The 24169-nt window shown below is 46.3% G+C and overlaps 2 protein-coding genes across 3 annotated transcripts in view; both read right to left on the reverse strand.

Moving 5' to 3' along the window:
* Positions 1-1251: 1251 nt before the first annotated feature.
* Positions 1252-19344, reverse strand: Akap8 (A-kinase anchoring protein 8). Its single transcript, XM_047531696.1, has 14 exons — positions 19265-19344; positions 16908-16946; positions 14437-14469; positions 13602-13881; positions 12538-13045; positions 11935-12064; positions 11674-11720; positions 10456-10489; positions 8498-8585; positions 6279-6420; positions 5928-6021; positions 5300-5430; positions 3507-3602; positions 1252-1968 (listed from the first exon to the last, which is right to left on the reverse strand). The coding sequence occupies exons 1-14, from the start codon at positions 19281-19283 to the stop codon at positions 1528-1530; spliced, it is 2082 nt and encodes a 693-aa protein (XP_047387652.1). The 5' UTR covers positions 19284-19344; the 3' UTR covers positions 1252-1527.
* A 320-nt stretch (positions 19345-19664) lies between these two features.
* The window catches only part of Akap8l (A-kinase anchoring protein 8 like), a 33980-nt gene continuing 29475 nt past the window's right edge, over positions 19665-24169 (reverse strand). For both annotated transcript variants that reach the window (XM_047531470.1, XM_047531469.1), the window contains 2 exons: positions 20193-20288; positions 19665-20061 (listed from right to left, as the gene is read on the reverse strand). In XM_047531470.1, coding sequence (XP_047387426.1) covers positions 19747-20061; positions 20193-20288 — 411 coding nt within the window. In that variant the 3' untranslated portion in view covers positions 19665-19746. The remainder of the gene's footprint in view (positions 20062-20192; positions 20289-24169) is intronic.

Consider the following 24169-nt stretch of genomic DNA (forward strand, 5'->3'; position numbering starts at 1 on the left):
GAGAATTGTTATGAATTAGTGCCAAGTATACAGAGTAGGTAGCTCACCAAATATTTGCCTTATTAATAATTTCCAACTGGCCAGGGTTTCTCAAGATGAGATGTATCTTTAAAAGGTTTACAGGGAAACAGACCCATTAGTATCATTTCAAAAGGGAAAGATCATCCACTTTATCTGATTACATGAAACTAATTGGAGTAAGCTACCTTCAACACAGCTAGCCTCCATTTCTTACATATTCACAAATCTCCAAAGTATTATTTATCTTATTTTTGTTATTGGGGAATTCACTTGAGGTGCTTTACCACTGAACTACATTCTCAAGTCTTTTTTTTTTTTTTTTTTTGAGGCAGGGCCCAAGTTGCTGAGGCTGGCCTGGAATCATCCTGCCTCAGCCTTTCAAATCACTGGGATTACAGGTATGCATCACTGGGCCTGGTGGAACTGTATTTATCTAAATGAAATGTTTATTATCTTTGTTAAATCTGGGACCTGCACATGCCAGGCAAGGGTGATATACCAAGGATTCTATGGTCCTACTGCTGTCGGCTTCCTCTTTTTTCTTTTGGTGTTGTGGAATGAACAAATCCAGGGGTGCTTTACCCCTGAGCTACACCCCCAGTTCTTTTTGAGAATCTTGCTAAGTTGCTAAGGTTGGCCTCAAACTTGTGACCCTCCTGCTTTAGCCTCCTGAGTCCCAGGTATTACAGGTATGCCACCGCACCTGGCCTGGATTTTTTTCCTTTTTTTTGGTACTGAGGATTGAACCCAGGGCACTTAACCAGTGAACTACATCCCCAGACCTTTTTATTTTTTTGAGACTAAGTTGCTAAGGTTGGCCTTGAACTTGAAATCCTCCTGCCTCGGCCTCCCAAACCACTGATATTACAGGAGTGTTACCACACCCAGTTGGTTTCCTCATTCTTGAGTGTCGACTAGGTATTTTCAGTAGTGTAGGTCTGCCAGATTCATCAGATCTTTGATAAAAGTTCACTGTTCTCTGATGTGACATGACCATCATCACACGCTAAGATGCTGCCACATCTTGTGAGGATTACACACCGTACAGTGTGCTACAAAAGCAGAAGTCAAAAACTGAAGCTGAAGGAAACGCATGGAAAAAAAAATTCACTACAAAGCAATATATGTAAACTAACATTGAGCTGCTCCCAACTAAAATGAAAAAAAGAAAAAAAAAAAAAAAAAAAAAGGAGGCATTCAGTCAGTGGCTATATTTAACAAGTATCAATATCTAATTGCCTAAATTTTATTATTCCAACTGCTATGTAAAGAGAAGTGTCAGAGCCGCTTTGGGAATGTACTTCTGCCTTCAAACCAAGGTGGGAAGCCACGCACTGTGTAAGACAAGCTCATGGGTTACATAGTTCAGAAGGAAATGGTTGAGTCTCTTCACCAAAATTAGCTTACAGTATATTCCAGTAACACACACCCTAGTACTGCTTATAAATCAAAGAAGAAAGAACAATGCATTATATAACACATCCCTTGAAACAGGGAAAAAGAGGATTATTCTGCATGAATATTATCTTTGGCCTCCGCATCACTTTGTCCCACTTCAGATTCCACAGCAGCTGGGGCAGGAACATCAACTGTTAGAGCATTTTCTGCCTCTGCTGCCAGCACCATGGCCTCACTTCCAGCCTCAGCTTCGATGTTGCCCTTCTCAGATGCTGTTCCACTGGGAGTCTGCTCTTCCAGTAGCTGTTCAGTGTGGAGATCGTTGCTGGTCTCTGCTGCATCCACTGGGCCTTGCCCTTCTGCCAGCACTTCACTACTCTCTCCAGCTGGCACTCCTTCCCCATCGACAGCTCTCACGGCTGCTGTAATCACCTCTGCTAAGACTTCTGCAGCCACCTCCTCAGGTGTCTCTTCCTTATCTTCACCTCCTAAATTGTCATCTCCTTCTATTTCAGGATCAACAGTTTCATTAGTGAAAGGGTCCTCACCCTGTACAAAAGGAAACACACATCAGTTGGAGAGATGAGTTTGAAGGAGGCCCAGGTTACTGGAAGCTCATATTTTCAGGACTGGCAGAGTCCACCAGAGAATCTCTTAAATTCCTAACAGCTTCAAAAAAACACATCTCGGAAAATCTTCACCAGCACTATTTTGCAATCTTTTTTTTTTTTTTTTTTTAAATGGTGCTGGGGATTGAACCCAGGGCCTCACAAGTACATGCTAGGGAAGTGCTAAGTACCACTGAGTTATAGCCCCAGTTCCTATTTTGCACTTTTCATTCAAACATAACCATGAGGAAAAGTTTAAAAAGATGTAGGATTTCTTAACTGATTTAAAAAAACAAAACAAGTTAATAGGAAGACTATTTTTAAACTTTAGTTTTATTTAAGCTTGTGGCCCTTACATGAAGATTGTTCTCATTTTATAATTAAGACTCAAAGATCAGTAGCTTACTGGGCACAGTAGTGCACTCCTATAATCCAGTGGTTCTAGAGGCTGAGACAACAAAGCCAGCCTCAGCAACTTAGCAAGGCCCTGCTGTCTCACAAGAATAAAAACCGCTGGGGATGTAACTTAAGTGGTTAAGTGCCCCTGGGTGGGTTCAATCCCCAGTACCCCACCCCCCTAAAAAAAATCAGTAACTTGCGTGAGGTCACATAGTTATTAACAATTGGAGTGAGGGTTCTAACCCAAGTCTAACTCCCTCAGAAACCAAACTTTTCACTAGCACTTGCTAAAATTGTCTACCCTAAAAGAGGTAAACTAAACAGTATTCCTACAAAATTACAGCATATTTTAAAATATGGTGCTTGGGCTGGAGGTGTAGTTTCAATGGCAGACTGTGTGCTTAGTATGTGCAAGACCTTGCATTCAATTCCCAGCACGAAAAACAAATGAAATCTCTCTCCTCAAAAATAACCATCTAGGGGCTGGGGTTGTGGCTCAGTGGTAGAGTGCTTGCCTAGCATGTGTGAGGCACTGGGTTCGATTCTCAGCACCACATATAAATAAATACATAAAATGAAAGTCCACAAACAAATAAAAATATGTTTAAAAACAAAAATAACCATCTACCTTGAATTTTTTTTTAGAAACAGGTCTATGTTGCTCAGGCTGACCCTCCAACTCCTGGGTTCATACTATCCTCCTGTTTTAGCCCCTGAGTAGCTGGGACTAAAGGTATGCTGACACTAGCTCAGCTTGGATTTTTAAAAACAGCATCTCATCATCATTTGTACATTATTTTTATGGCTAAATAGTCACTGTTTCTCAAGGTAAGAGTCAGCTCCACTGCACAGTAATTAACCAAACTGCACTCCATCCCCAGAGTTCTTGGGCAAGCACTGTCTTAGGAAATCCCCAGCTGTCACATAGCCAAGGCTGATGCATTCCAATATCCCTCAATTTTTCAAAATATTAAAAACTGAAGTCTTTTGACTAAATAAATACTGCACTCTGGGATATAATTCCATACTCATCCTCCTTTTCAAAGGTTTCTCCTGTCTACTGGATTTTAAAACACAAACCTTGAGGTATTTTTCCAGCATCTTCACTATGTGTCTGTTGTTCAAAACACTTTTAGCCACATGGAGACTTGTTTTCTTGAACTGTTCAGCAGCCAACTGCAAAGGGAACCAAACATGGATTTCTAAAATGCAGAGGAGCAAGAGAACCAGCCAGATTATGCCAAGCAGCCCTCAGAAGCAATTTGATACAAATTTTAATATTTGTTGATACAAATATTAAAATGTCAGGTTCTAAGAATGAGAGAAAGAGCCTTTGGAACAAAGATGGCATAACCAAGTAGAACAGTTAAATAATCTGAAGATAAAACCAGACACACCACTTATCAACATACCATGTGAAGAAGCAAGAAAATTTACATTAGAAACTATATAGACTAAGTAGGGGAAATTTCAGCCCTTTGGGTTATATTAACTTCACAGTAAGTTTAACAGCAGAAGAATGTGTTAACCATCTGACCATTGTAGAGCTTGCACATTCATACACTAATCCCTTGCTTGTAGAATGCTTTTATGCTCATTTTTCATAGTATTGTGGCATGGGTAGGCATCTATTGAAACCACCATTTGTGTAAACTAAAGATAAAGATTTTAGTAGGGTGTGGTGGAGAATGCCTGCAATCCCAACTACTTGGGAGGGTGAAGCAGGAGGATTCCAAGTTCCAGGTAAACCTAAGCAATTTACCAAGATATTGTCTCAAAAACTAAAGGGCTAGGTATATACCTCAGTGATAGAGCCCCCTGGGTTCAATCCTCTGTATAGAAAAACAATAACGGAAACCCAACAACAATGCCACATTAAACCAGTAGTCCATAACACTACAGCCTACGGACCAAATGTAGCCACACCCACTCTATCACCTGTCACCAGACACAGATCCATGGCCTTGCAGGGGATGGGCTCTAGGAACCCTTCAGATCACTAAATTCAAAGGTGCTAAGGCCCATATATCAAATGGAACAGGCACTTGCATGAAACCTATGCATTGCCATATATCCTCCCTACACTTTAGATGACTGTGGAGTACCTTATACAATGTAAATACTACGTACATAGTTGTTACACTGATCAGCAACTACTTCAATCTATGGGTGTGGAAATCATGGAAAAGAAGGATTGACTATATTTACAATCTGACTTAAACAACAACAAAAACCCTTGCTGTCCCTTAAGTTAAACATTTAGTCTCAGGCCCCATTAGCTCATAAGGAAACAACTTGTCTTAATGGCCCTGAGCCTCAGTTTATAGAAGTCAACAGTTGTTCAGCTACTGGGGAATGTACCTGGTAGTTAAGAGAACATTCTGAAATCAGGACAATTTCAGTCATTCTATCTGATTCTAAGCAACTTATTTTCTCACTTTTGTGTGTGTTGTTGGGTGGGGTGGGGGGAGTGTGCGGTAGGCAAGTGTCAATATATTTTATTTAGAGACAGGATCTCACTGAACTGCTTAGTGCCTCACCATTGCTGAGGCTGGCTTTGAACTCGTGATCCTCCTGCCTCAGCCTCCTGAGCTGCTGGGATTACAGGCATGCACACAGGGTTACTTTTTTTTTTTTTTTTTGCGGTACTGGGGATCGAACTCAGGGCTTTGTGCTTACAAGGCAAGCACTCTACCAGCTGAGCTATCTCCCCAGCCCCAGGGTTACTTTTTAACAGAAACTGGGGTGAATCTTACAACTGATGAAATGATAGACTCAATATACAGCAAGAGTCCCTACAGATGTGAGCACTTTGGTATGACACAGGTTTGAGCCCCACCTTCCAGGCACCTAGCCCACATTAGAAGACTCACCCTGCGGTTATGGTTGTGGTCCACAGAATGCAGATGCCGTTGGAGGAGCTGGTGCTGTGCGGGAATTAGCATGTCACAGGCCAGGCAATGCGCAGCCTCGATCTTCTTAAAGAAGTGCTCCTGGCCAATCCCTGTGATGGAACCCAAGCAAGTGATTCCCCTCTTACTGCTCCCATATTTTCTCCCTGCAATGCTCTCTAAGGATTCAGTTAGGACAAAATGAGAAAGGTACTGTCTATTCTCCCACAGCAATATGGGGTCAGAGCACCTGGCCTCTATACACAGGAATTCTGTGTCAACTCTTTTGATCATTACAATTCGTTACAATCCTCTCTTCATAACAAAGGGGGGAAACTATCATATTGTTTAACATCACTCTGATAAGCTGTGATCTCCATTAGGCCACACCTGGGACTTTTTTTTTTCCCCATTGGTAAGTGTTCTTCCCACGGGGCCTGAGTTCACATTTTCAGCAGCCCTCTGTTAGGGACGACGCCCAGGCCTTCTAGCTTGCTAAGAAGCACTCTACTGATAAGCTACACCACCAGCCCCATTTGTACTACTATAAGGGTTACCTCCCAGACCTTATGATCATTTAAAATAACCTGCTCCCTGGCATCGAACTCACCTTTGAAAGGATCTGGTTTTGGTTTTGTGCTTTCCTTGTCTATCAGTTCCTGACGCCTCTTCTCAATCTTCTTATTCCTGTTTACGATGTATTCCTAGAGGAGTGGGATATGGCACCAAATGAAATGAGAGGTCGATTTTTCTCACCTGCACAGAGGGTGGGATGATGCTATCTGAGAGTCCTGTGGCAGAAACTATGGTGGCTGGAGCTCTCAACTGTACCTCTGACTCGGGGAGAAGAAATTGATCCCATTTAGGCCTCTCATTTCCCTACTGCTTTCCTTTTCTGCAAGGGATCGGATACCTGTGGAATAGTTAGGAAATGCTGCAGTGGAGGTCAAGTGTCCTTTACCTGGAGGAACTCTACCGTCTTGTCAGGCAGCTTGGTACTTATAAATCGCAGTGTCTCTTTGTGGAATTTGCTTTGCAAATGCTTCTGGATTTCTTCATCTTCAAAACTTCGAAACTTGCACACTGAACAGGCAAACTGAATCCTGAAGAAGGAACGTGAAAAAAATAGTGGTGAGGCAGGGATCAGTGGCTCACCTCTGGGTACAGCTGAAATGGAAACGGAAACACAATTTCTGAACCAAGACCTCTCACTTCTTGCAGTGAGGCAGAGCAGCAGTTATCTGAACATTCCCCCCACCATCTGAGGAACAGGATACAGCCTTGCAGCTATTTCAGGAAAATGATTCACACAGTAACTCCTTGACATATCAGTCTCTCTTTGGCCCAAATTCTCTAAGAGAGCACCTTGAGGTGGTGACTTTTTAGAATTGTGGACTCCCCAAACACTTGCTGATTGCTTTGGGAACTTGGTATTTAACTCCATAGTTTCTCTGATGTGTTTCTATCTTTGGCCATCAAGATGACATACGACAATCTTATGTGAGGGAAAAATTCTGCACTGCACACCTGTAATCCTAGTGATTCAGGAGGCTGAGACAAGAGGATCCCAAGTTCCAGGCTATCCTTGGCAACTCAATGAGACCCTGTCTCAAAATAAAATTATTAAAGACTGGCATATAGGTTGGTGGTAGAGCACCTCTCGGTTCAATCCCCAGTACAAAGGGAAAAAACATTTCTGAAGACTCTACACAATTCAAAGCTCACATAACAGACTGGGGTTGTGGCTCAGTGGTAGCGTGCTTGCCAACCATGAGGCCCAGAGTTCGATCCTCAGCACCACATAAAAACAATTTATTGTGTCCACCTACAACTTAAAAAAAACAAACAAAAAAATACACCTCACATAACACAAAATGATTTCTTCCTTGGGACTTGACATTCTAGATTCTTATAAACAAAAGTTTAGGCTCCTGTCATGTGCTTCCAAAGCCTCACTAAATGCAATCAGGTTGTATGGCAAGGGAGAGCAGCTTGCAGCCCCCCTGCCCTGCCACCAACCAAGTGAGAGGGTTAAGGGTGCAGACAGGTGGCATTCAGGATTCCTCCTCTGCCAACTCAGATTTCTGTTGGCTCCCTGCTTGGTTCTGATCTCTGACTACACTAAAGACACTCTGGCTTTTAGAGACAACTCCAAACAGAGGAGTAAAGAAGACAATTTCATGAGTCCCATAAAGAGGGCTACCAGGAAGCCACCAAAGAGAGGCAGGGAATTCACACCTCCCTACTGCAATTTTATCTCCTCTGTGACAGTCTAAGATGATTGAGATTCGTGGTTACTGGTGTAGTCTAATAAGTTTCCTTTTTTTTTTTTTTTTAAATAAAAAAGCTATGTTTCCATGTTATATGAAAATAGACCTAATTTCCTGATCAGTTATCTTTTAAAAAACAAAGGTTTGGATGAGTTTCTGTACCACTCAGAAAGAAATGACCTTGTGACTTCCCAGACTCTCCTAGTCTTTTTTTTTGGGTGCTGGGGATCAAACCCAGGGTCTTGTGCTTACAAGGCAAGCACTCTACCTACTGAGCTATCTCCCCAGCCCCTCTCCTAGTCTTTTGCCAAGCATTTCTTTGCATGGGAAAATCATTGTCCTATTTCTGAGCTTTAAGGTCAAAGAACCCTGCACAGAGAAGTCGCAAAATCTGGATGGCAGGACCATGTATACACGTATTCTTGCTATATCTTATTCCAGAGGAGGTCTGGACTTGGACAAAGCACAAGTCACCTTTTTGCCAACTCTGCTAAATGAAGGTCACTTCCTGGGATGTCAAATGCCAAGCTAGGAGACACGGCATCCCTCAGACCTGCTGGAGCACAAGGGAGACCCCTGCTGGGCATGTATGGGTCACACAGTCCTACCAACAAGGTACAATTCCAAATGTGAGACTGAGAAAGAAGTCGGCCTCAGAGGTTGATTCACCAAGCAAAGCAGAAACACAACTTCACCTCTTTTCCACATGTTCCCAACTGTTTTCGGCATTTTGTCTCCCAATGACTTAGCTAAGATTTCCTGACACTTTGGAGTCAGATCAAGCCAGACATTCCTAAGTTATGGAGCAAAGACAGGTAAGCTCAGGAAAGCCTAGACAGTGCCCAGGTCTGGCCACCTTCAACAAGGGGTCTGCGCCTAATTCTTTGCCTCTGGCCATCTGGTTTCTCACCTGTCAGCTGCTCGGTCCCGCATCCTGTCTCTCCTCCTCTGCTTTTCCCGTCTCTTCTTTACTTCTTCGTCCTCCTCATCTTTCTCTCCTGAAACAAAAAAATCCCTTCGAGATGCTCTGAGGAGCCTGCAGAGGAACTGAGCTCCAAGGCCTTGTTGGGGGCTGCAGTTTGGCCAGCACACCCTATGGCCATGCCCGGCCTCTGCCTCCACAATGTGGCAGAGTCAGGACACCCTGATGCATTGAGGGCCATCAAAGGCTCCTGATGGGCAAGGGTCTTTGATGAGAACCCAGAGGAGTCACCTTACTCCTCACATGGCCTGACAAGGCTAGGATGGCATGTCCATCCCACACATATGTATCCCACCTGCTCTTACCTGCCCCAGTTTGCTAGTCAATCTGGTACCCTATTATCATTGGTTCTTCTCACATTGTCACTTAAAGAGAAAAGCAATTCTCCCCAGGTCCCGAGGCAGTAGCTGGAAGGCCCCCGGGAAATAAAGCAAGCTGCTCTACTGCCCTCCGGACGACCATTCTGTCAGCCTCATCTGAACTAGGGCCTCAGCAGGTCTGACAGTCCTTGCTGGCCCAAACTCTATCTTCCATTCACAAAAACCACCAACCTAGGGCGTTCCCAGGACTGTGTGGGAAGCAATCCTAGAAACAAAAATGGGAAGAGACCAATTGGTCCTCCCATCTGCCCCCTGGGGCCAGCACAGGAGCTCATTGGAGAGCTGTGTGGCCAGCGTCCCAGTGTGAGACCAGGCAGGTCCTGAGGCTCAGGGCCAGGGCTGAATGCTGGAAAAAGGTTGGATAAGCATCTGAACTGTGACCCCTACCCCTGAAGCCAGTCCCGATACTGTCCCACGAAGATGGCGACCGGCGTGCGCTGCTCAGAAGCCTCTCAAAAGGGCGTGTGGGACTTTTGGCAAGAGGTCACTGCCTGAAACTATGACTGCTGTTTAATAGCAAAGTCATCCCGGGTAGGTAGCAGGACCTGCGCGCAATAAACACGTCACCTTTGCTTTAGCATTTACCCGGCTACGTAGCTGCCGAACACTTGGTGTGGTCCTGCACTAAGGACACAAGTGCTTCAATATGTGGGGTGGGGGGAACTCAGAGAGTCAGCTAAACTTGAGAACCTAAAAGGAGAAGCCAGGCCAAGGGCCTTCACCAATTACCACAAAAGGGCCAGTCTATGATCCTTGGGGCAACCAGTTATGAACAGAACAGGAAAAGAAACAAGTGGCTTTTGGGAGAACTCAAGCAGACTATAGCTCAGATTTCTTCATGTCCCTCCAAAGGGTATAACCTTGTTCTTTCCTCACTGCTTACTTTGGGCTCCTAGGTCTCCTATACCGGAGCTGATGAGACCTGCTGAGCAATGTGACTGCGTCTAGAGACCTGGGCCTGGTGTACCTGACAGGCTGCCCTCTACTACCTTACTCCCAGCCCTGGTAGATATCTGCTGTCACACACCAGCAGGCACTACAGGTGCCAGTATCCCCAGTAGAGACTGAGGGCACAGCTCTGGACTGGCGATTGACAGACTGGATTCATGAAGTCCAGAACAGTTCAGGAACCTGCACTGGCAGGAGGGAGACAGAGAATATCGGCCAGAATGGGGGCCTTTTCCCTTAGGCTTCTGAGACTCTCCCTTCCCTTCCACCACAAACGTCACAGACACTGAGACAGGCTCCCACACTCTGCAGTCTGCATCAAGTAAGGCAAATGGATACGTTTCCAGCAAATACTGCCCCAGACATTTTGGAACAAAGCCTCAGAGCGACTGGCACAGCTTAGCCCCACCCAGCAGCCACAGCCCCTCCTCTACCCTGAGTCACGGGCCCCTCCATGCAGGCCTGTGGCATGCTCATAAGCCCACCCTGACTGGGTGATGGGTGGTAAGTGTGGGACAGACACAGGAAACTTTGCAAGTGACACTGGGTAATGCCTACCTCTCTGCCTCCCGGAGTCGCAGAATTCGTCCTCCTGAAAAAGGGCACATGCAAAGTTGGGCAGTGAGGTGGTACTTCCAGAATTCTCCACAAAAAGTCCAGCCCATGTCAACACCTGGTTGGTGGTCTCAACCTAGACCTAGGATGCTGTGCCACCAGGAAATGAGCCACTGTGCATCAGGACAAGCCTCAAGACTTGAGTGGAATTCGAATGCCTTGCTGCTATTCCTGTTTGCCTTCAGAGGCTCTGTGATGATGACTTTTGTATCTTTAAGACACTGACCCTTTTCCAGTTCTTTCTAAAGCTAGAAAACTTGCCTCTTCGCAAATGCACACCTGCAGTTTTGTGCCCCAGAATACCAGGAGCCCATCTATTAACTGTAGGTTAAGAAGCTATGATTTGTGGGATGCCAATTCCTGCATTCTTAATTGAAAATAGGCTTTACCAAATTTCCAAGCATTTGTTTACATTTATTCAGTATTCTAACAAATCAGGTGTAGATACAACACAATCGCTCTGATACCTGAACAGAGCTGATGCCTTAGGCAGTGAGCCTAAGATTAAAGTGGCAATCAGAAAACTTGCAGAGCCATGACTTAAGCCATGGGTTTGATAAAGATCTAAGCCAGCTGATAGGAGGCAAGTGAGACTTGAAAGCTACGAAGTCACTGTCCTGAGAACCCCCACCCTACCTAACCATCAAAAGAACCTGGAAGAAGCCTTCTCATACAAGAAATCTTCCCCAGGTCCTACCCCTCACATTCATCAGAATTTGCAGAACACAGGGAAAGTACCCTCCCCAGGTACATGCTGTGGTCCTAAGTACTGGCCTTAGATGCCACTAGCCTGTGGTTAGCTGTGAGGACAGAAAGAAATGGAGTTGGGTCAGTCACACGTGGCATGTAGCTGGCAGCCAACGCGCCTCCAGCATCTGCCTACTACTCTCAGCCTGTACAACCCCTACATTTACCATACTCATAGCTAGGTCCAACACTACAAGGACATAGGGCCAGGAACAGGGGCTAGGAGCTCTTTTAAGAAGACAATTACTCTTGTCAGAAAAATTTTATACAAACGTAGGTACAAGTTGGGGTTCCAAATCCACTCAGAGTTAGAGTGGAGTTTAGCAGGGCAGCTGATCCCACCTCTTTAAGAAGAGCAATAAAGGAAAATATCCCACTGAGACAAAAGGGGTTAGCCCTTAAAGGTGGACTTACACCCCTGAATTCTTCATCTCCTGACCGGAAGTCACCAGCTCCATCATCTGCCAGACACAAGAGAAAAGTCAGTCCCTGGGTAGATGGTGCCACTCCGTTTTCACTTTCCTATGCTTACTAAGCAGACCAACAAGTCCATCCTGACCACAGTAGTGGCCAGGGGACCATGGAGTTAACACACCACCCTTGATCTCCCCACGTGTCTACTGGGCAAACAACTGACTCATCTCATTCATCCAGTCCACCAGCCCCAGGGCATACCATTTTCAGAAAAATCTCCTTCGCTGTCAGCCCGAGCCAGTTTGGCTTCTGGTTCCTCGTACATGGGAAACTGCTTTCGCTTCCTGCCCATGCTGTCTGGTCCGAAGCGCTCAAACCCTCTCCTCCTGGGCTACAGATACAAGCACACCCCATGTACCACTTCCCTGGGCCATTAAAATATCCCACAGAAATGAACAGAGTTCTTAAGATCCGAGAACAAAAGCAGAAAACTAGAGAAAAGACAACATAGTTGAAATTCAAAGAAAACATGGTGCTCAATGAAAGAAGCCAAACACAAATGGTCACATGTGTGATTCCACTGATAAGAGGTAAATCCACAGAGACAGGAACCAGATGAATGGTTTTCAGGGCCCAGGGGGAGGGAATAGGGAATGACTGGTAACTGGCAGAGGTTTCATTTGGGGTTGATAAAAATATTCTGAAATAAAATTGTGGCGATAAATGTACAAATCTGTAAACTTGCTGAAAGTGGAATTGTATATTTAAAAATAAGCAAGATCTTGCAGGATTTTTTTTTTTTTTTAACCTCAGTAAAACTATTAAGAAGAAAGCCAAGAAGACCTGATGGAACTTAGTGCTTACCCGATCCCGAATCCGAGTCTGAGCCCGACCACATCCATAAGGCATACTGTTGTCATAATTGCTTGCTCCCTGCATGCCCATCATGCCGTAGTCAGGGGCCATGGACTGGGAGAAGAGGGAAGGAGGTGGCCTGCTGGGGGAAGGGCCTCCCAGGCCTCGTCCCCCCACGTAGTTGAGCTCATTCCAGGAAACGGAGAGGGGTTCCGAGGAAGCCGAGGGTGGCATAAAGTGGTCATTGCGCATGAAGGTGCTGGAATTGCTCCGATCCTGGAAGCGGCCCTGGCCCTGGCCCTGGCCCTGGCCCTGGCCTCGGCCCCGCATGAAGCTATCAAGGGAGCCCCGCTCACGGACTGGGTCCCGGCAGTCGCTGTACTGCCCACCAAAGCTGCCATTGCGGTCGGTCCCCAGGTCAAAGTCATAGTCGTAACTATAGCTGGGGCGGTAGGGATTATGTTCGGGCAAGCAAGGCCTGGAGTCATAGGACTCATATGGCTGAAAGCGGAAGGAGCTGCGAAGGAAGCACAAATCATCAGGGGCAGCTGGGGGCTTTGTCCAGCTACCCAGACTATACACTTCTACCCTCCCTCAGTGCAACCTCAACACCTCCAGCAAATATGATCCCTTATATTCAGACCAACCAACCAAACCACTAAGCACCCCTCCTGAATGCTATGAAGGCAAAACATCAACAACTACATTTTTTTGCAGTGCTGGGATGGAACCGAGGGCCTCCCACGTACTAAGCAAGAGCTCTACCACTGAACTATACCCACAGCCCCTCCCCACCAACACCCTCCAAACATTGTTTGAATGAAGGGCATGGAGCCCTTGGCCATAGGAGCAGCATGAAGCAGAAGTAAGTAATCTGAGGTAGCTTAGCCAAGAACCATGCCCCAACCCCCAACTCAGAATTAACAACAAAGTACTACTGAATGCTTTGCTTCCCCACCCTGCCACCAAAAGTCCCAACTCAGGAGAAAGGCAAGTAAGAGAGGGTGTCTATTCTCATCTGCATGAAGGCAGGCAGGCAAGTCTCCCAGGAAAGGGCTCAGGTTGATATTCACCTCTCTCGGTCCTGCATACCCTCCCCACAGCTGCTGCTCCCGCCCCTGCCTCCTTCCTTGGACATCATGTCCAAACGCTGGTTGATCTTGGCAATGAGAGAATCGGAATTGTCGGTGCATGGCTCTGGGCCATAGGATGCCATGTGCATGGCAGGGCCCCCTGCTGCCAAGCCGCCATCACTGGCCTTGGTGGCCTCCCATGAGGCTGGGCCATAGCTGTAGGTTGCTCCTGCAGTGACACTGGTGTTCTGGGCACTATAGTAATTGTAGTTGTCATAACCTATCACAAGAAAAAGGAAACAAGTCAGATCTCAGCAGCCATAAGGATTGTCCACGGCAGAAATATGCAGGAGCACCCCCTGGTCCACCCACAAAGGAAGTGGTTTATGGGACCAAGTGCCACTGGCATTACTCCACATTGTGCACATAACCTGCCAAAAGGTAGCAGGAAGAGGCTAGAGGAAAGAGCAGCCTCAGCTGAGTGGTGGGTTTTCTGGGTCAAAGTCTAGAACTTGCTCTCCATCTCAAGCCAGAGGTGGCTGAGGGCCTGGGAGTGGCAGCTTGGGCTATTGACAGATCCAGCTCTGCTTTCAGAACACAATCACAGCCTCTTAAGGCTGGCTTCATCCCTGGGCCTCCACAGCACCTGATGCTCAGTATAGCAGCCCTGGCCAGCTGGGTCCTCAGGAACAGAGCCAAGAAAACAACACTAAAAGCTTGCTGATGGCCTGATCTGCCCAGGCTTCAAGGAAGCTGTGAGTGCAGCCAGGATGGGAGGCTAGGGTGCCTGCTCATAGGCCCACTTGCCTACCTACAGAACCTCATAAGGGCTTACCTTGCCAGCTGGCCACACCACTTCCATATGTACCTTAGGAGAAAAAAAGCATGCAAGAGCTTTAGTGGCAGAACAATAGTATCTGAAACCACTCTGGAGGGACAACTCATTTCACTCCAGAAGTGCTCCTGAGGCACCCTTGGTTACCCTTAGGTTTGCTCATTTGCTATAGAAAGTAGGCTAAGCAACAGCATGGCATCTCTCCTAGGCAACCCCAACTTCCCACATGAGGACCAGTGAGGGAAAGAAGGTTGCACACACCCCAGAAAGCTGGTCCACTGCAGAATATCAGCTGAGAAGTCAGCCTGGACACCATGGAGAGTCCTTAAGAAGGACCAGTCTCAAACTGGGCACTGTGGTGCAAGTACACCTATAATCTCAGCTACTTAGGAGACTAGAGGAAGGAGGATCCTAAGTTCAAGGCCAACCTGGGCAACTTCATAAGACCCTGTCTCAAAATTAAAACCAAAAGGGGTAGGGGTTCTAGCTTAGTGGTAGAATATCCTGGGTTCAACTACCAGTATGTGATGGGCTTCAATTTCACCAGGTGCTAGAGCCCAGGGACTGCCAACCACACAAACAGGTTATCAGTGGAAAATCATGTTCTCAACACAACTGAGCAAGGGGATATTTGTGTTACAAGGGACCTGGGAGGCCTGCTTCTGGGACACAAGGTAATCTAAGAAAAGTAGCCCACTCCCACTGGTCCAGGCCCAGAAAACAAAGTATTCCATGGAATAGGGGCTGGCAGAAAGCAAAAGACCCTCACCACCTAACAGCAATTCTGGTCCTCCAAAATAAGACAAAAATCATGATTCAGACTCTAGAGCAGGGGTCAGCCAAAAGCCCTGGGCCACATGCAGACTGTTTTTTTTTTTGTTTTGTTTCTGTATTACTAGGGATCAGAATCCAGGGCTGCAAGCATGTTAATGAAGCAAACACCCTACTACTGAGCTACATCCTCAGGTATCTTTTAATTTTTGAGACAGGGTCTCGCCAACTGGCCGAGGTCAAGACTAGCCTTGAACTTAAGATTCTCTTGCGTAAGCCCCCCAAGTAGCTCAGATGACAGATGAACATTAGTACACCTGGCCAACTGCCGGTTTTTGTACAGCCCCCAAGCTAAGAAAGGGTTTTACACTTCTAAATGGTCAGTGGAAAACAACTTAAAAGAACATCTCATTATATGTAAATTGATGTTAAATGAATTGCTTATCAATATAATGAATCAATGTAAAATAAACTAGTTACTTATGTATCAACATTGGTTTATTAATTGAAACAAATGTAACATACTAATGTTAGATTACTTTTTGGGGGGTGGGGCTGCTAGGGATCTAACCCATGGGTTCCTATATGCTAAGCATATGCTCAACTACTGATCTACATCACAGCCCCATGACGTATTTTTTTTGTGTGTGTGGTAATGGGAATCAAACCCAGGGCCTGGTGCATGTTAGGCAAGCATTCTACCATTATATTCTCAGCCCTATTTATTTTATTTTGAGTCTGGGTCTATAAGTTGCCCAGATTGGCCTTGAACTTAGAATCCTCCTGCCTCGGCTTCCCAAACAGCTGGAATTATAAGCCTACACCCCCATGTGTGGCTCCTGCCAGATCTTAATGGAAAAAACTGTGCCTGGGTGGCGACTGTATCCACTTAATTCTATAAGTCTAAAGTTGTAATGAAAAGTAAAGTATAGGGCTGGGGAGATAGCTCAGCTGGTAGAGTGCTTGCCTTGCAAGTATCAGGCCCTGAGTTTGACGCCCAGTACAAAAAAAAAAAAAAAAAAAAGTAAAGTATATCAATCATATACAGAAAAAACAATCTCTGATTATACTCTCAGCTATCTATTTACCTCCACCAAAAATATATATTTTAGCCAGGTACAGTGGTACAAGCCTATAATCCCAGTGACACCAGCGGCTGAGAGAGGACTCTGTCTCACAATGAAAAATAAAGGGCTGGGGATCCAGCTCAGTGGTAAAGCACCCCTGAGGTCAATTCCCAGTACCAAAAAAAAAAAAAAAAAAAAAAAAAGAGAGAAAAAAGAAAAGAAAAATTTTGCTAAAATTAAGATTATGGGGTTGGGGTTGTAGCTCAGCAGTAGGGCGCTTGCCTCACATGCATGAGGCACTGGGTTCAATCCTCAGCACCACATAAATGGGTAAAATAAGGGTATTATGTTCATCTACAACTAAAAATTAAAAATAAATAAAATTAAGAGTATTTCATGACATGAGAATTCTGATATTCAAATTTCATATCCATAAGTATACGCTGACCTAAACTTATCCATTTGTTTATATTATCTATGGCTGTTTTTGTACTACAGAGATCACATGCAAAACCAGAGATACTTTTTATTTGAACCTTCCTCTTGACCAGGCAAGCATCACATTCAGCTCTTCCACACAGAAGCCTCAGGCAGAGGACGTCCATAGTAACACATTAAGCAGGACCAGCTTACCCTGGGTGTTCGCAGGTCCAGCACTCCATGCCCCATAGCCTGTGAAAAGAAGACCTTGTGTGTTAAGATCTTATTTATCACACTAGAAAATGTGGGCTTTAAAGGTTCTCTGAAGAGTCAAAAGGGATGTCCTCCTAGGAGTTCAGTGCCAGCCTTACAGGAAGGCAGGAAAGTCATAGCAGCACCACCCCTCTAAAAGTCATCCTCCGACCCAGCTGGGCGATGTTTTATCACACTCCACTAGGTTAAAGTCAAAAATGGAAAGAAAAAAAAAAGTGAGGGAACCAGGTCTGGAAGTCATCCTGGGCAATCACCCTCAAGCCTCAATTCACAACTGAGGATGTCACAGGACAAGTTATGCATTAGATCAGTCCCCCATCCTGGTTGACCCACCCACCATACAGCTGGGAAACCAGAACAGGCTCCCACGAGTACCCTATACATGAAAGAAACTTGAAATCTGGAGATAAAAATTGTGCCCCTCCTTGGGGTGTCCCCTTTTGACTTTAAACCTTCTAATGCTCCCAGGGCCTTTAAGTCCCAAAATCTCAGCCTGGCCCTAAGGCATCAAACTGGGCTCCCCTTGTCCCAGCAGGTAAGAGTGTGAAAGTTGCTTCTCTTCATTTGGGTTCCTGGAGCAAGGCACAGGAGGCTGGCTGCCCATGCCAAATGACTTCACTTTGATGAAGCAAGAAGGTAGCCCCCTTTACCAGAACCACCATCATCAGTAACTGAATGCCTACCATACATCTACACATGACATACACTCAGCAAATGCTGCTGCCCCTGAATGCCATTCAGAGACATGGGAGCAAAGGCACAGAGGTTAGGGGTCTTGATTCATTGTTCTGCTGTGCTTTAGGTTTGCCCTCTTCTCACCTCTGCAAGCTATACCTTTCCATCCCTACCCCATCCTGCAAAACCAAGTAGTCTTCCCCATCTGTTCAGCAATAAACACTAACCTTGGGGACACTGCTTTCCTGTGTGGTACTAGTCTATCAATCCGATCTTAAAACACTTCCTCAGACAGATGAAATCAGGAAGGTTGCAGTATCTTAATTGATTCTGAAAGGTTTTGGGCAGTAGGAAGTGGGGGTGGGAGGTCTCTCTAAAATAAGGATCTAAAGCAGGATTACAAAAATATCTGGCGGGTAAAAAGGCAAATACTGGAAGATCTAGCCAGACATTGAAAGGCCAGGACAGCCAGGCTAAGCCTCCCCTAGGGCCCTGCAGAAACCCAGGACATGTGCATCGCCTGATCTCAGAACCTTTCCTTCTGCAATCCCGGCTGCTGGGAATCCTCCTAGTTTGCCACCTCTCAAGATCCTGCCCTCTCCAGCAGCTGCAGCCAGGATCAGACCACTAACTTCTGCACCAGATCGGGCCCCACCCGGCATGTTCCAATTGTTCCCTGTGGGCAAACTTGGCTCTCAGCACAAAGTAAAGGCCTCCCAGGAGGCTCATTCCAGAGACTGGAAACAAGGAACTCCAGAAGAGCGGCCCTAAGGCAGGCGGATACTTAAGGCCAATGGAGAAGGGGCACGTTTTCTCCTACACAACCCCTCGGGCCCTCCAGTCCCACAAGAGGATGCCTGAAGGAGAATGGCCAATCTGTCGCATAGCCCAAAGCACATCAGGTTTCCAGCTTTGCACATAAAATACTCTTAATTAAGACACTCAAGACCTCAAACTATGCAGTCTCTAGCTCCCAGGGTCGACCAACGCCAGGCGGGCCCGCACTCTGCCCCGCCGCGCAGCACCGCGGGGCTGGCGGCGATAGGTCTGACCCCAAGCAGCTCAGGTCGCTTCCGGGACGGGTGCCCAGGCCTAGTGCTCCCAAGGAGGCCCAGCCGAGCCCCACGGAACGACACCGGCGCGGCGGCTGGGAGACAGGAGACCCCTGCACTCGATCCTTGGCTGCAGATCCCAGGCCCGGGCCTCGACCCCACGACCGGGCGCTGAAGCTCCGCCCCCTGGCGCCGCCATTTTGTGGCGTCTTCCGAAGAGAAAGGCGGGACTTCGAACTTCGAGGTCGCTAATGCCGGCCCGGGCTCCGCCAGGTCTTGGGGGTAAAAGCCACCCCGACGGCCCAAGGCGACCCCCGAAGCCAGCCGCAGCGTCACCCGTCGAGTCCTGACCGTCCCCCCCGGGCCCTGACGACCAATCCGCACGCAGCAACCCGGAGCGGACTACGCCGAGGACCAATGAACGGTGCGCGCGCGTCCCGGCAGCCTCTCAGCAGGGCCGGGCCTGCGGCAACCGCACTTCGACTTAAAGCCCGATAATGCGAACCCTGTACGACGGTGGCTTCATTAACCGGACACCTTCTCGCCCCGCGCCGAGCAGTTCATACTAACCTCCGTAGCCCTGCTCCATGTCTTCGACGCGACTCGCCAGCAGACCCTTTTTCTAGTCTTCCACAAGACGCATGCGTTCAACGCACCTCCCGCCGTCTGCTACTGGAAGGCCCGGTGCACACGTCACTCCTCCCGCGCACTACCATTGGCTGTCGACCTCGGAGGCCCGCCCCCACCGTTCCTCTTAGTCTTCCGGGTTGCTCAGGATGGGCGCCCATAGGATCTTGGGAATTGTGGTCGAGCTGCAGTGCCTCTGGGTTAATCCCGCGCACAGGCGCGCCCTGCTTCTCCCTCCCCGCCGCCAAACTCCCGTGCGCAGGCGCGCTCCGCTCTCGCGCAGACGTATCGCTTCGCTCGCGCCCCACACCCGCCTGCAACGCCCATTGACACAAACTAGGAGGCGCATAGGAAGAACTTTATTAGGCTCTACTTCCAGCCTCGGCCACGCGGGCCGCACGGGCTCCGCCCGCCTGGGATCCGGGTCAAGGGGCGCCACCGCCGCCCTCCTCGTCATCCTCCACGTCTAGGCCCGGGATGCCGCGGATCTGGCGCTGCAGCGCCCCGCCCAGCAGGGGTACGACGCCCTCTTCCTCCTCATCCTCCGGTGGCGGGGGCGGCGGCGGAGGCGACGTTGTCCCGGGGGCCGGCTCAGGAGGCACGGGGGGCTGCACTAGGGCACTGTCTTCTCCCTCCACGACTCCCGCAGCTTCGCCCGGTGGCCCCTCGTCCAGGGCGCTGCCCTCTGCCTCCTCCTGCTCCTTTTCCTCCTCGGGGCTGTCGGTGAAAGGGTTCTCTCCCTGCAGGGAGAAGCAAAGACACTGAAGGGAAGGAGGGCCCCCCCACAGCAGGGTTGGGGTTGGGGACGGGGACCAGTCCAAGGCTGGCGTCAAGACTGGTGGGGGAGGAGGAATGTGTGCCTTCACCTCACCTTCAGGTAGCGCTCCAGCTTCTTGCTGATGAGCTTGTTGTTGAGGATACTGCGGGCCACCATGAGCGAGGACTTCTTAGACTGCTCCATCATGAGCTGAGGGCAGGGCAGACAGGGCTGGAGAGGCTGCTCCAGGAACCCAGCAAGCCCACCCGACCTGACCGGCGCTTCTACACCCAGGGCTCAGCTCCACCAAAGCCTCTAACCAGACTGAGGGTCTTTAAGTGTACACCTCTAGTGTAATCCTGCAGCCACTTCACAAGCATGGAACCACTATCTGATCTGATCTTTGGCTTAAATGCTCCATCCTTCCACATCATACTTACTGTGTGATTGATTTAAAGAGAGAGAGCTACAGGTCTATATATATCTATAGGCCTATTGATCAAATCTAACTTCCGAGTATAAAAACTTTAGGGCTGGGTGCGGTGGCGCACACATTTAATCCCAACAGCTGGGGAGGCTGAGGCAGGAAGATCACGAGTTCAAAGCCAGCCTCAGCAACTTAGCGAGGCCCTGTACAAAAAGGGGGCTGGAGACATAGCTCAGTTAGTAGAGTGCTTGCCTGTCAAGTACAAGGCCCTGGGTTCAATCCCCAGCACCACAAAAAATAAATAAATAAACAAATAGGGCTGGAGATGTGGCTCAGTGGTTAAGCATCCCTGGGTTCAATCCCCAGTAAAACAACAACAAAAAAAACCCCAAAACCTCTAAAAAGTGAAAAAATTTCAAATACCTATTTAAATGCCAAATGCACAACCCATAGTATCAATACAGAGAATATAAAAACAGAAATACAGTCTAACAGTATATTTTAGTAAATGATACATATTCCTTTAGGATTCCGAGCATAACAAAACACATGCAGTAATGGTAAGGCTGAAAAGAGACTGCTGGTGGGAAGAGCAATTGTTTACGTATTTTTTTGGAAAGCAGTTGCATAGAATGTATTAAAAGTAAACTCTCAGTAATTCCTATCCCTGAGTTTAATACCTCAAAACATGCATGCAGACTGGTTGTGGGTTAGAGCGCCTGAAGGTTCTTAAAAGGAGAAGTAAATAAATCATACATACAGCCCTTCAATGGTTCATCTCTCTGTGGCACAGTAAGAAAGGTGTGTGACTGATAGTTATCAAGACTTGAGTGTTGTGTGGAAGGATTTACAGGGAGAAGCTGGGTCATTTCCTCAGTGGTGGGAGACCAGGTAAATCTCACTTTCATCATCATAAAGCCATAAAGAGAAAGAGAATGAAGCTAATTTTTGTCTTGTAGGAGAACAGACTTCACCTCTAGGAATTAACTAAGCTCAGCCTACTCTGCTTACATGTTTCTGGAAGCCACATAACTTGCTGTTTATACTCCCTTTCCCATATTCACTTTTTTCTTTACACATTTTTCATTCTACTGCTTGGCAAAATATTAGCCTCATGCATGCTCATAACAAGTTAAAGATACACAGTCAGTATTCCTTAGCAACTGTTTCTTTTTTTTTTTTTTTTTTGGGTGGGTGCTGGGGATCGAATCCAGGGCCTTGTGCTTACAAGGCAAGCACTCTACCGACTGAGCTATCTCCCCAGCCCCTAGGCAACTGTTTCTTGATGACACATTATCCATCCCCCTTCTAAGTATAAGGATGGACACACTACAAATTCTCCCAACTGAGTCACATTTAATGTTTCCAGATTTTCATCAACCAAACACCACCAGAGTAAGTATTTCCAGGCTGGTGCTTTTAATTCTTTTTTTTTTTTTTTTTTTTTTTGGGGGGGTGCTGGGGATTGAACCCAGGGCCTTGTGCTTACAAGGCAATCACTCTACCGACTGAGCTATCTCCCCAGCCCCCTGGTGCTTTTAATTCTAACCAAAAAGGTTCCCCAACATGATAGCACCTGATTACTCTACAAATATATAAGTCACACTTTCTCCACCAGTATTAAAACAACAAAGTAAGTGAACCTGGTGAGGTGCATGCCTGTAGTCTCTGCTACTGGGGAGGCTGAGGTGGGAGGATCACGTCAGCCCAGGAGTTGGAGATTAGACCAGGCAACGTGGCTACCCTGTCTCAAAAAACAACCAACTGGTCCTACCACCTTCTATCAGCATTGGATGCCATCACTGTGGGATATTTTTGCTTCCAGATGAAAGAGAAAATAATGTGTGCTGCTGCCCCTGACACTTCCCTGCCCACTAGCAAGCCTGAGAGTGGATATGCACCCTGGGCTACCTGCCCAGCACTCTATGAGATTAACTTGTCTTTGTCTATAGATTTCCTGGCTTGCTTAAGAAGGATTTCTTTAACATACTTAAAGCAAATGATCTAAGTTTTCTGGAATTTAATATACAGTATGAGGCAGGGATCCAACTTACTTTCCAAAAATTTAGAAAATGAATCATCACTTCCCTGCTTTATTGAAACATAGGTCTACAATCCATTTTTAATAAATCCGAAGTCTACAAGGCTCTATAAAACAAATATTTCCCCTGAAATTCATTTGGTGACAAGACAAGAGATGACATTTCATTTTCTTGGGCAGAGGGGCTACCAGGGAGTGAACTCAAGGGTGCTCAACAACTGGGCCATATACCCAACCCTTTTTTGTATTTTATTTAGAGACTAAGTCGCCGAGGCTGGCTTTGAACTTTTAATCCTCCTGCCTCAGCCTCCCAAGTCACTGGGATTACAGGTGTGTGCCACTGTACCCAGTTTATTTCATCTTTCTTTATCCCACTTGTATGTCACTTGAATAATTACTGATGATTCAAATACCAGACTCTTAGATTCTGCTGGAGGCTAGTGATCACACCATATTGTCTTTCTGGAACCCAAAAATTAACTCAATCACCTGGCCCTAAAGTTTCAGAGAAGGGACCTGCACAAATACTAAATTCTAAAATATACTGGGACCTTTCCCTAGATCTTTTGGTTGTACTTTTTATTCTAATGCCAACATCATTTTTTGCTGCTGGTTTAAGTGACTTTGTTTAAAAAAAAAAAAAAAAATATATATATATATATATGTGTATGTGTGTGTGTACTTATAATAGATACACATATATAGGTCAATATACATAGTACACATATAAATATAGAACATGTATATTACAGTATTTTTCTTAATTAAAATTTTTTTTTTTTAACTATCTGTGTGAGTGTGTTTATGTGTGGTGCTGGGGATGGAACCCAGGGCCTCATGCAGGCTAAGTAATTTACAACCCTACACCACTGAGCTACACCCCCAGACTTAAATAAAAACTTTTAAATTTTGAAGTAGGATCCTGCTAAGTCATCCTCCTTGCCTTGGCCAACTGCACAGCTGGGGTTACAGGTGTGTGCCACTATGCCTGGCTATAATAACCTTTAATATCTGTAAACTCATAACTGCCCTTTGTATAATCTTTCTGGCTACTGTTAGACTTGGAAAACAGGCACAGAAAGACAAATATAGTATGTTCTTTCTTACATGTGGAAGTTTATAAAGCTAATCTCATAGAAACAGAGTGTAGAATAGAGGTTACCAAAGGCTAGAAAAGGAGTGCAAGGGGAGATGGAGAGAGGATGGTTAATGAGTTCATGGGCACATTTGCATAGAGAAGTAACTTCTAATGTACTACAGCACAACAGAGTATTATTGACAACAATTAACTGTATATTTCAAAATAGTGCAGAGAGGATTTTGAATGTTCCCAATACCAAAAAAAATGATAAATGTATGAGGTGATAGATGTAACAGCTGCACTGATTTGGTTATGTATTATATACAAGTATTAAAATAGTATACTGTACCTACTAAATATATACAATTATGTACCAATTAAAAATAAAGGGAAAAAAATGTAAGATTTTAAACATTTTCAACTAATTCACCTGTCCCTGACCTAAATGATGATGGAAATTGCACTGTCCTCATCAATTGGGGGAGAACTGGGGTTTGTTTTACTATTAAATATTAACTCCCCATCTAAGAACATAGTATGTT

This window comes from Sciurus carolinensis, chromosome 17 (assembly GCF_902686445.1).
Source record: "Sciurus carolinensis chromosome 17, mSciCar1.2, whole genome shotgun sequence".
Taxonomy (NCBI): domain Eukaryota; kingdom Metazoa; phylum Chordata; class Mammalia; order Rodentia; family Sciuridae; genus Sciurus; species Sciurus carolinensis.

Coding starts and splice junctions, on each gene's coding strand:
- Akap8 (XM_047531696.1), bottom strand. Junction 14,470..16,907: donor TGGACCTGCGAACACCCAGG/GTAAGCTGGTCC, acceptor TTTTCTCCTAAG/GTACATATGGAAGTGGTGTG. Junction 12,065..12,537: donor AGACTCGGATTCGGGATCGG/GTAAGCACTAAG, acceptor TTGTATCTGTAG/CCCAGGAGGAGAGGGTTTGA.